This window comes from Mustela putorius, unplaced genomic scaffold, assembly GCF_011764305.1.
Source record: "Mustela putorius furo isolate JIRA1106 unplaced genomic scaffold, ASM1176430v1.1 tig00003853_pilon_pilon_pilon, whole genome shotgun sequence".
NCBI lineage: Eukaryota > Metazoa > Chordata > Mammalia > Carnivora > Mustelidae > Mustela > Mustela putorius.
Genome location: NW_025422005.1, coordinates 13593816 through 13606071, shown reverse-complemented (window position 1 = coordinate 13606071; position 12256 = coordinate 13593816). Strand labels below are relative to the sequence as shown.

Sequence of the window (12256 nt, the reverse complement as noted above, 5' to 3'; positions counted from 1 at the left end):
TCTCGTTCTTTCTCTGAACTCCACCTGCTGGAATTAACAAGTAGGTACTTCCCCTAGAACCGCCTTTCCAGTACTCTCTGTCACTAAATGCTTTCCTGATGTGGCAAAATATATTTTTTTTAATGCAGCAAGTTTTGGGGCTGGAAAATGAGAGGCTGGTTCTCATTACTTGGCAGTCTTTCTTTTTTCTTTCTTTTTAAAAGATTTCATTTGTTTATTGATAGAGAGTGTGTGCACAGGCACACAAGTGGGAGGAGGGGCAGAGGGAGAGAGAGAGTGTTGAGCAGACACTCTACTGAGTGCAGAACCCGAGACCGGGCTTGATCTCGCAACCCTGAGATCATGACCTGAGCCAAAACCAAGACTCGGACACCCAATGGATTGAGTTTTTAGCAGGCTGTGTATTTATTCGTCCATGGTTTCAGATGGGCAGGCTCTCCCATTCCCGTGGAGAATAGGACCCGTTAGGCTTTCTCATGTGTCCTCAGCAGGACCTGCCTGCCTCTACGACCGGCCGCTCTCTTAGTCCTTACCTGCGCAGGGAGGTCTCCGGAGTCCGCATTCGTCTAGCACTGCCTACAGGTCAGGGAGGCGACGGGTATCAGGGAAGCTGTCTGTCCCATTGTTGACAGCACACGCCCAGCTCTGGTCTGGGCACCCAGGACGTTTTCTCTTTTGCTCCTGACAGCGGCCCTGTGGGTAGCAAATGGTAGCCTTATTGAACACGCTCGGGGAGGCAGGCTCAAAGAAGTCAAGACACTTGCCGGAAGTCCACAGCTGGTGAGCGGCGGCACTCAAGGTCCCTGCCCAGTTTTGTCTGCCCCCAGCCCTGGCTGGGCAAACCTCAAGGAAGCCGTTGTTTATTGCAGGCCCTGGAAACCTCTTTGCTGTGGGTAGTGGCTTTGCCTCTGAAATGTCGGACAGCCGGGGCTCGGCTCACAGCTCACAGGCCGTGTCCCCTGCAGTGACCGGTGTTATTTCCTTCTCCTTCCTCCCCTCCAGGTCACCGTGGAGTAACAAGTACGACCCTCCTTTGGAAGACGGGGCCATGCCTTCCGCTCGGCTGAGGAAGCTGGAGGTGGAAGCCAACAACGCCTTCGACCAGTACCGAGACCTGTGAGTGACTTCCTCCCTTCCCGCGCCCGTGGTTCTGGTTAGTGCATCACAAAGGAAAGCGTGTGCAGGCGCAGCAGCCTTCCTCGAACCCGTGACGTGGCTTACCCAGTGAATTAGAACTGAGCTGTGAGGGAGAATGCTGGACATAGATGGCGCCCGGGTCACTGGCAGGGGCCTCGGCGGTGCCGGTGCTGGCGTGTGCAGGCCTGCCTGTGCGGGCCTGGCCTGGTGCATCGGATACCAGCAGGTGCCCCCAGTGCTGCGTGCCTTGTGTGCGTCGTCCCAGAGCCTCACAAACACCATAGCTGGTAGCCCCCTTGCACAGATGGACAGATGAAGGCTCAGAGAGATTGAGGCATTTGTCTGACGCGAGCAGCAGAGCCGGGAGTCCGTCAGGCCTGTCTGTCTCCGGAGTCCCCATGTTGTTACCATCCTGCACGCCCCGACCAGTCGTACCTGCGGCCTGGAGACCCCGGCCCACGTCAGGGCCCTTGCCCTCTCCGAGCCACTTTGTCCCTGACTCCTGAAGTTTTGGGGGCCTTCGCCCTGTCTTGGAAAGCATTTGTGCTGGATCTGCTTAGATCCCCACCTCTCTTCTCTGCTTTCGTCTGGTCCTGCTGCACCCCGTCCCACCAAAAAGAGCGGCCACTTATTCACCCTCCTTGCAAGAAGGGCTCTGGCGAAGGTTAGCCCCTGAACCAGTAGAATCTCGTGGTAAAGTAAGTTTTGCCTTGAGAGTAGAGTGCGGCTGTAAAAGACCCGGTACCACCACCACACAAACTCGGTCATCTCGGGGAAGGGCCCACAGAAGGGTCATCCTGTGAAGGGCCAGACGGCGAGCTAAAAGTTTGGGCCTCGTGGGTCTTAGAAGTCCCTGTCATTTACTCTTTTTGTCTTGTTTTATGTGTGTCACCGTCTACAAATGTAACCCCACACAGCCCCAAAACTACAGATGTAAAAGCCCTCTCCCAACCCTTAAGGCGGGTGAGATTTGGTTTGCGGCTGTCATTCGCCCGCCCGGACCTAGGATCTCGGCAGGAAAGTGGAAGTGGGAGGAGCGGAGCGTCTGAGCTGCTGGGACCATTGTCCCGGAGCTAGTCCTGTGGCGTGGGGACCGCGGGCTCCGTGTGCGGCAGTTGGCTGGCCCTCCCTCTCATGGCAGATTTGGGGGAACACCCTTCATGAGGAGAAGTGATGCTTCTCAGCCTGACACACAGGCCAAAAACACATGACGCCAAAGCAGACAGAGGGAATACCAGGGCCCGGCCTGGAGGAGGCACGGTCAGGCGGGCCCCCATGTGTCTGCGGGCCCCGGCTGCACCCCCATGTGGCTCGGCTGGAGCTCGAGCAACCGGCACATGCCAGCAGGTCTGGCCCTTACGTCTCATCCCTGGAGGATCCTTGGGGACGAGGGTTGCCCCTTATAGATGAGGAGACCGTGGGCTCGGGTCACTAAAGGACTCGCAGTAGGACGCAGAGGCGAAGAGCTAGGATTGGGTCTGTGTTTGCCTCAAGTTCCCGCAGGTTACCAGTCTTCATGGTTAAAGTAAGTCGTTGTGTTGAACGTGCCGTCATGTCCGGAAGGACGCTGTCGGAGCCCAGTTGCTCGCGCGGGGAGGCTGACATGGACAATCGCTGTGCCTTCGGTGGCTCGTGGTGGGTTTTACTGTCGCTTTCCCCGGCCATTCGGCAGGAAGCCAGTCCGGCTCTCACACAGGAGCTTCCGGGTGGGGTCCGGCTCGCGTTGTAGTGGTACGATTGGCAACAAGAGGGCAGCGATGATCAAGCAGTCCCAGCCCCATGTGTCCACAGTTGGGCTCTGTGTTCATAGCCCTGCGGCTCTGCTTATCCCATGTCTCCAGGACAGCCCGTGTGCCAGGATCGTCCCTGTCCCAGAGGAGGGGACAGAGTCACAGAGCCACAGTACCTTGCCCGGGCTCACACAGCTGGTGAGTGGTGAGCCTGGGATGGAAGGCCATCCTCATCCAGTTCCAAAGTCCACAATCTTCATTTACTTGACCTGCACTGAAGGTGCCCACCAGGTACTGGGGGTGCATCCTTAAACGTGGCAAACCATGTCCCCACCTTCTGGGGTGTCTACTGTGGGAAGACACCATGTGTGAACAGGTGTCACAGCAGGTGGCAGGATGAGGAGTGACTCGCTGCTGTAAGAGGAGCGGCCGGGACGGCCTCTCCAGGACGTGACCTTGGAGCTGAGTGAGGTCAGATGCCGGGAGGGGGCTGGCCATGCCAGCGGCCAGGAAAGAGCGGTCTGTCAAGGCTGCTTCTGCAGGCTCCTCTTGGATTCCGCTTGAGTCAAAACGAGAGTGGTTTCTTTTACACACTAGGGTTTGAGTTATGACTTCCTGAATGAAGCGATTCGGACGTGTGGCCTTTGTACTGGCCTTTGGGCCAGCCCTGGGGAAGAGCCCAGCTCTTTGACGTCTTACTTTCTTTCTCCTTCTTGCCTTGTTGGTTCGCATGTGTAGTGATGCGTGTTCATTGTTAGGCTTGTCTCTTCTGTGAGGCCTTGACTGGCCACGGTGTTCACCTCTCCTCAGGGCGGTCACACTGCTCGGGGCTACTGAGCTTGGGACCCCACCCCCCACCCCCGCCCCACTCCAGGTGTATCTCCTTATGGCACCTCCTGGGAAGACTTCCCTTCCTGGGCAGATGTCCATCTGGAAGGTGGCAGATGTCTGTGAACCTGTGCTCACCTCTCCAGGGGCAGGTGACCTACTGGGGGCATGGGAGGGGCTGACGGGACCACTGCTGACACCCAAGTAGGAGATCAAAGTGGACAGGCCCAGAGCCAGCGGTGCTGTGGCCATCCGCAGGCGTGGAACATGGCCCAGAGGACACCCTACTGTCCCCAGCATCAGTGTGCTGCTGCTGGTCAGGGGGTAGAGTGTTCAGGACCTCTGGGTGTTGGGGTGTGGGGTGGTCCGTGTCTCCCCAAGTGACAGGCAGCTGCCAGCCACCACAGGGGTGGTGGTTAGAGCCATCACTGGGGATCCAGAGTCCTGTTTCAAACCACCCACTGTTATCAGAGTGATGAGGACGTTCTCTCCTGAGACCACGTGTGGGGGCATTTTCCCAGCCGGACCACACATGATGAGTTAAAATGAGACCTATTTCAGGCTAAAAATTATGAAAATAAATCTTGTATTTTTCCTTTTTTTAAAAAAACTGTCTTGGTGCATTGCTCACCTCCAGAAGTTGCCATTCTCAGAGTGCCCTGAGTTGTTGGTGGCCACGTTGGTGACCATGGTATGGGGCCCAGAATGTGAGCTCTTCTTTTTCCTGTGGTTTTGGGGAAGGGAAGAGGGAAGTCAGCCAGGGGCTAAGAGGCCGTGTCTCTGCCTTGAACTGAACATAGGCCAGTGGTTACCTGGTGTTCTAGGGACCGGCTTGTTCCCTAGGATGAAGGGGCAGTAGGCCACACCTTCCCTCTGTCCTTTCTCTCTACCCCTTCCCATTAGAAAGACGCGTTCTAGAGGCGCCTGGCTGGCTCAGTGGGTAGAGTGCAGGACTCTGGATCTCCGGGTTGTGAGTTTGAGCCCCACGTTGGGTGTGGGATTACTTAAAAATAAAATATTCAAAAAGAACAGCAACAAAGACACATTCCGTTCCTTCCTGTGGGAAGGCTCATTCATTGTCACCCCCAGGGAATGAAGCCACGGAGCTCTCCTTCCGCCTCTCCTGTCACTGGCAAAGGTTGCTCTGAGCGGGGAGGCATTCTGAGCTGCGGCAGGAGGAGCCGGCAAGGTGGCCATGTCCCAGGCCTGTTGGGAGATGCCAGGAGGCTCGGGAAGAAGAGGGAGTGCTGCCACCATGAGCGTGGAACAGGCGCACCACTGTGTCCCGGAAGATGGGATGAGCAAGCCCGCCCCCTCCAGGGCGCGCGGTTCCAAACTGGAGCTTGGCCTGCACCCCATGGGGGTTGAGGAATGGCAAGAGCAGACGTATCCCCTGTGCTAACTGGGTCTTTGAGTCCGGATGACCCTAGATGTTTCAGATTCCTTCAATCCCGATGGGTCACAGAGTTAGGACTGGGCCTACCCTGTGCTCGACTTCTTGACCACTGACCCTCTCGGGTGACTGAAGCTGCCAGGCTCCAGCCTTCGGGCTCGAATCCTCCTGTGGTGAATGCTTCGGAGAGCTTCTGGTTGTGTGGACTGCTGCTGGGAAGGGCCCTCGCTGTGCTGGGAAGGGCACTGAATTTGGCTCAGAGATTGTCTGCTTCATTCTCTGAAGGTGTGGAGACTGGACATACACGAACACCCCCCCCCCCCCCCCAAAAATGCCTAAAGTGTTCTTTCTGCCACCGCACTGGTTTATGCCCTAAGACTGGCCTCGTAGAGAGATTGTATCATCCTGACCTTTCTCCTTCTACTTGTGGCCCCGTTAATCTTGTTCCTGCTGCTGATGTTCTCCTTGGGAGGATGACTGCCAGAGACTAGAACTGAAATGTGATCCAGGCCGGGCACCTAGAGCTGCCCAGGCTTTTCCAGAGAGAGGGAGGGAGAGCTCGCTGTCTCCCCAGGAGCTGGTCAGAATGCTCACAGGGAGGGAGCTGGAGCCAGGGATGGGTGGACCTGGACGCCCTCCACTTCTAACTCCCGTGGGGGCGTCGCGCCCCCTCCCCTGCCTGCACACCCCTTTACCCATTGTGGAAGAAATGTGCCTCCCTTCGGGGTGTGGGCAGGAGGCGAGTCGGGGCCCCTTGGAAGCCAGTAAAGTCTCTGCTTGCCTGACGCTCCACAGCTCCCTCACTGTGTTCTTCCCTGAGTCCCTACCATGTTTATTGGTGGGGTGTTTTTTGCCGTCGTCAGTGGCAGAAAGGGCCTGTGGTGGCAGCTTTCCCTGGGGAGTAACTGTCCAACATCTGTAGGTTGCACCACCCAAGCCGTCCTGGTTTTCGGCTCAAGTAGTCCATCTGCTGCACATGCTTAGGGATGTCAAGCCTGTTCTGCGGGCCGGTCAGGGGGGGTCTGCTCTCGGGCCATACTGACTCCTCGCTGCCCTTCCCCCAGCCCTCCCATCCTGGTCACCAGCATCCAGCCTGCTCGATTCTTCTCTATTAAGCCCCAGTGTAGTTTTCTGCCTCTCAGCGTGGGCCCAGCTCAGTCCAGGGAATGTCATCGGAACACGCCTGGCATCTAGGGAGCAGGGAAGGTAGCAGAAGGGGCAGGCTCTTGGGCGGCTGGCTCATGGGATCGCTTCACATTCTTTCTTGGCAAAGTTGACTGCTTTTTTAAGCCCAAGCGAGGGTAGCTCATCAGTCACAAAACCCCACAAGTTGGTCTGCGCATCGTTCTTGGGAGACTCGGCAGTGGGGTCTTCAACACAGGGTGGGCGCTTGCTGCTGCCGGAGACCTCGCACTTGCACTGTGAACCACCGGTTGGCTGCCATGAACCCCAGGATCAGTACTTTGACTTTTTTGGGTTCCCAGGGAAAGCTTCCCAGCTCTGGCTTTCACGTTGGGTCTCACTGTTGCCTCTGTCGGCCTGGATTCTGCTGAGACCAGATGTTCTGACTGAAGGGGCTGGCACTGCTTTCGTCCAGAGATGATTACTCCCATCTGTGCCAGACATCTTGCCCCGTGCTCTGCAATCCTCGGCTCTTGGCTTGCAGCAGATAATACCTTCAAACATGCGGTTGCAATTTATAGGCCTTATAAGTTAATTTTAGTGGGTGTGCAATTGATTGAAATCAAAGCTTAATGAAGGCCAGAGTCTGGGGGGGGGGTGGAGCAGGGCGGGAAGGCGTTCTGTGTTCTTCCCTTGCTTCGGGTCTGAGATAATCTTCAAAAGATTTAATTAGCTTTTCTAATCAACCCTTCTTGTCTGGAAGAAGTTTACAGAATGAAACAAGGCTGGCGTCCCTGTGGCAGTCCAGAAATCCATGAGCCCCTGGGAGAGGCCAGGCTGCCTGGTGGATGGCCTTGACCCAGCTCCCTGCCTTGTCTCCTCTCTCTGGGGCCATGCTGGAATCGTGGTTATTTCTGCCTCTTCCTCCTGTTCTCTGGCCCTCTATCATTTGACATTTGGGCAACACTGACTCTGGAAGGGCAGGGCATCCTTATTCATGTGTGAAGAAAGTTCGTTGCTGTGGTTTTGGGAGTCCTGGAAACTCCCATGTTCCCGGCTGCCTTCCCAGACCTTGTTTCTGGGCACCTCAGATCCCCCCTCCCCCCCCCCCACCCCCACCCCCCACTTTCATCGGACATCAGCATCAGGCCTGGGGGATTTCAGCATGTCTGTCCTGGTAGGAATTGCAGAAAGCAGTGGGAGCTTTTCTGAAGAGAAGGGAGCAGCAGAAGCAGGGGCAGCAGGTAGGCAGTGGCGGGAGGACCAACTCGGACAGGAGGCGGAGACGGCCTAGGAGCAGTCTCAGGCCCACCGCCGTCCCGCCAGCTGCACAGTCGGGAGGAGCCGGGCCCCGAAAGGGCCTGGACTTCATTCTGTCTTCCGCCCTACTCGCTCGCTGACTTTGGGTCAGTAAGTGAACTCTCTGAGCCTCTTTGTTTCCTTATCTATTGAGGAGGTCAAGGTCGTTCTGCCGTCTTAGGGGCTGAGGGGCCTACAAGGCTTCTCTTGCACTGACCTGTCAGGTCCACGTGGTGACCTTTGAGCTGTCAGGAAGACAGGATTGTTTCATTTTATGGTCGTTATCCTGTGGTTGTCTTGTGTTCTGTGGACACAGGGTGTTTGGGTGCAGACTCAGTGAGGGAGCAGGCCCTGGAACGCGTCCCCGGCCCCAGTGGAAGGCTGCGTGTTCTGGCTGGGCCTCTGCTCCCGGCCCGCCCTGAGACCTCAAGTAAATCCTGTCTCGAAAACGGAGTGAAGTAGTTCCCATCTGTGGTGACAGGCGAGTATTTACGACCTCGTTGTGCAGACACTGAGAACCCATCGTGCTCTGAGCACAGGGCACAGTGGGGAGTGCGTCAGGGACAGCCCCTGCTGTCGTGGGGCGCAGATTTTCGCAGGGCTTGAAGAGGTACAGGTGCACACAGGAGGAAGGGAGCAAAGCAGACGAAGTGCTTGCTCGGTTCCCGGGCGCTGGGAAGGACACACCCAGGCAGGGAGGCAGCGAAGCCTGACTTTAGGAAGGGGTGGAACTGTGCGCTGATGACACTGGGTTTGCCCTGGTGCAGGAGAGAGTTCGAGTAGTCGGCGTGGGACTCCTGCCCTTGTAGCGCTGGCCTCGGCTGGTGTCCAGGAACTTGGCTTTCTGGAGGGTCCCTACCTTTCCTTGATAAGAATGGCTCACGGTGCTTCAACTCTTCACGCGAACATAGTGGTTTATGCCGAGCTCCTGCTTCCCTTCTGGGAGCCTGGAATTCTGCCGTGTGCTAGGCAGACAGCACTCTGGCAGTAAAAACCCTGGTCGCCAAGTCCGTGGGCGTCCCTGCAGACAGTGTCGCACACTTGCTGGGGGAACGAAGCATGTTGTGTGCGAGCCCTGGAAGAGGAGCCACATGCTCTCGCAGACTCGTGTCTGGTTTCCTCTGGACTCTTCCCTCCTGCCTCTCCTTTGGCTGCTCCTGCCCAGTCTCTTTCAGCTGGAATGACTCGTGGTGGCAAGATTCCGTGCTGAGCCCCGTGAGCCTCTCGGTGAATCACTGAGCCTTGGGTGGTCATGAAGAGCCCAGGCTCTACCGTGCTGCCTGGCAGGAGCAGGGGGAGCACGGCTTTGGTCCTAACTACTCGTCCCTCAGCCTGGCTGGGTGAAATCTGTAGCTTAAGGTCGCCCAGTGCCTCCACGACCAGAAACAGCTGGCCATTACCTTCGGTCTCCAGAGTCACAACTCCAGCCCCCCTAGGAGGTGGGGGAAAGCACTGAGCAGGCAGGCGTGAAGGGGTAGCGGATCGTGCAGGAAGGTTCTGCTAGATGGAGCCTGGGCCATTTGGTTTGGCCCCTCTGCCCTCTGTCCCTGCGCCTGCCCAGAGGTCTGATGGTTCATGATGCAGAACATTTTTTGTTCCTGCCCAGAGGTGTGGGACCTCTTCCAGATAGGAAGGTCTCTGGCAGGCCCTGTGACGGGCCCCGCGTGCCGCATGTGCTGCGCTCTAGGGACTGCCGGGCGGGGCGGGGTCTGCGTCTGGCTTTTCACTTGTCGGCAGCGTAATTAGTACTTGGGTTTTCGCATGTATTATTTGTATCTTCAGCCATGCGTACAGAGGGCCTCTGAGAACTGCCCCGCCTGCTGCGGGACTCTGGCTTGCCACTCCTCAGGCTTGTGTGAAAGTGCTGGAAGCACTTAATGGGGAAACCTGGGCCCCGTTCGGTTGTGCTATTGTAACTGACTAGGGAAACAGGTCGAGAGGGTCCTGTTGGCTTTCCAGGGGATGGAGGTGCTGAGCTGGCCTGTGTCTTGCCCTGACAGTGTTGAGTTTTAGCTCTCCCATGCCACTGCTCTGAAGCAGAGGTGTTGCCTGCCACAGTTTCTCAAGCCCCTAAAGAGAGGGTCTGGACAAGCCTGCAGGATGCCCCCAGCCTGCAGGCCAGGGATGGGACCCCTCCGGCTGGCATCCTAAGGCTGCAGCTCTGGGTTTAGCGGCCGTGGCGTGGCAAGCACCATCTGACTTTCATCTGCTAAAACAAAGTTAAACAAAAAGCAGGAGTGTGCAAAACACCTTTTTGTTAACAAACACGGTCCTGCAGATCATCAGCATCAGGGACTCTGATTCCTTTAGAACTTATGGGTTCTTGCAACTACATGGCACACGGTCACATTCTGGATTGTGCCGATGCACTTACTGGAGTGCCAACACCATGTGGAAGGAGTGCCCAGGTCCATCCATGGTCAAGCTGTGCTCTTGGCTGAGCTGCCTCCCAGGCTCCTGGTAGACCCATCTTTGTCAGGAGGCTGCTTTGTGCGGGGTCCAGGGTGGGTGGTCTTAGGAAGATTCAGCCAGTAGGCCCTCGTGGCCTCATTGAGGTGGGGGACCCTCCTTCACCAGCGTCCCAGAGCGGGGTGCTCCGTGGTGAGGTCCCACCTCCCAGCCGCTCAGTGTAGTGTCCTTTGTTCCCCTGACTTTCTCCCTGACCTTGAACTAGCACCGCACACAGCAGCATGGTGGTGGGTGTGTGTTCACCTTTACCAAATTCAACCTCAGTCTGAACCAAGGTCCCGAGCCCAGCTGCCCACCTGCACTGCTGTGGTAGCCCTCCCACACGCGGCCAGCCAGACCCCAGGGCTGGTCCCAGCGGCCCTCTTCTCGGCCATGTGGCTGGGGCACCGTTCTTTCACTCTCTGGGTTTTGGTTTTCTTAATAATGTGTTCAGAGCCCTTGACACAGAATGGGCTCCCACCAGTGGCAGCTCCTGGATGAGAGCGGTGGGTCTGCACTTCCAGAAGGCTTGGGTCGTCGACATTCTCGAGTCGTGGGCCAAGCTGGGCGGCAGGATTGTCATCAGGGGCCCGGACAGCCAGGAGATGGTCACAGTGGTGCCAGGCGTGGACAGCTCGCTCGGGTCCCAGAGCCAGGTCTGGAGCCCCTGCAGCAGCTCCCTTGTTTCTAGAGAGGCCTTCATGGTGTGTCTGCAAGTAGAAAACTGTAAAAACCCCGTGACGGACTGTAAAGGGCTGCAGCTGGGATCCAGATGGCGCATCGACAGGCGAGCAGCATGAAAGCCACACGTGCCTGAGCCAGTCGGTGAGCTTGCTCAGGACGGACACACCTGTGTGTCCTGGAGGGCATTTCCGCAGAATAGCTGTCCCATGTCCACGGACAGGCTCGGACACGTGCTGCAAACTGTGGTGAAGACACATGAGGACAGTTGGGGTCTCAGCACGCATCTGCTAGCCCAGAGCCAGGTGCCCACCTTTCTCCATTTTGGGCAGAGCCAACGGCAGCCCCCAGGGAAGTGCGGCTAGGACCATGCTCACAGGGCAGGCAAGACCTTGGCTAAGATTAGGAGGAGGGAGGAGTTGTGCCCTTCTCGGCCCAGAGAGAGAGACTTGGGGACTCAGAAGGCCGCCGGTGGCTATGAACGTCTTGCGGTTTCCTGCGCGCTTCCTGCCGCCTCCACCAAGGTTCACGGATGCGCCTCAGCAGAAGCTGGGACACCGGCGTGGCGGGGAAAGCCCACAGTCCCCAGACCCTCAGAGTCATGGCCATCGGCCTGTCTCCTCTGGCTCTCTGTGGGCTCTCCAGAAGCCGCATCTGTCGGGCAGGGAGGATGCTTAGCCTCTTGTGGTGACTGGTTTGGAGCCAGTGAGGAAGGAATGTTGGTCTGTGCTGCTGCGAGGAAGGAGGCCAGGTGTTAGATGCCTCTCCAGGCAAATGGGAGGTTTTTCTTTTTCCCCGGGGTAGAACTGAATTGTTCCCACCTGTGGGTACCAGGTGCCTTTTTAGGTTGTAAGGATGTTTTTAAGGATGACCAGAAAAACAGACTGCTGCTGGTGGCTGGCAACTTCAGTCTCTGTTTTAGGCTGGGAGGACACAAGGAGGTGTTGTTCTGGGGCCAAACCCCAGCCACCGGTGGAGTGGCAGTGGCTCTGCCTCGGGGTTTTGTTCTCCTTGTCTTTGCCATACACTCAGTCCGCGAGCATGGGGGTTTCCGTTGGAACGAGGGCCCACATGACCTCCTTGTCACTGTCATGACCAAGTGCCAGGCACAGTAAAGAGTGTCCCTCAAGTCTCACTGCTGCTCCTCGGCAAGACCCCAGAAGCACAACAGACTGGACATGACCCCTGAGCCTGCAATCCAGCTCCTTCGTTTTGCAAATGGGAAAACAGTCTTTGGCATCACATTGGTGCCAGATAAATATTCCTTACCTTTCTCTTGGCATATTCAGTGACGCCCCCTCACACTCCAGCATCGGGGGAGGGGGGTGCTCACCTTATGATGCCCCAGACTTGTCTTAGAGGCTTGGGAGTGATGGCATGGGCCTCTGCGTCTGCTCCAGCCTCCTGGCCCCGCTCCCATGTGGCAAAAAGGTCACATCTGAGTGAAGCCAGCCGGGGCCAGCCCCCAGCAGGTGTGTCCTGGCTGGGGTGAACCGGGAGGGTGGTGGCAGGTGACTCATCACCTGCTGAGGGCCTCCATCTTGGGAGCACAGGTCTGGCTCTTCTCCCTGGAGGGGATTTGAAAGGAAGGAGTGAAAGCCAACGACGTCACAGCCCT

General features: G+C 57.2%; 1 protein-coding gene across 3 annotated transcripts in view; it reads left to right on the top strand.

Moving 5' to 3' along the window:
• The window catches only part of CAPZB (capping actin protein of muscle Z-line subunit beta), a 125738-nt gene that overhangs the window by 91418 nt on the left and 22064 nt on the right, over positions 1-12256 (top strand). For all 3 annotated transcript variants that reach the window (XM_004741318.3, XM_004741316.3, XM_004741317.3), the window contains exon 4: positions 1003-1116. In XM_004741318.3, the coding sequence (XP_004741375.1) occupies positions 1003-1116 (114 nt within the window). The remainder of the gene's footprint in view (positions 1-1002; positions 1117-12256) is intronic.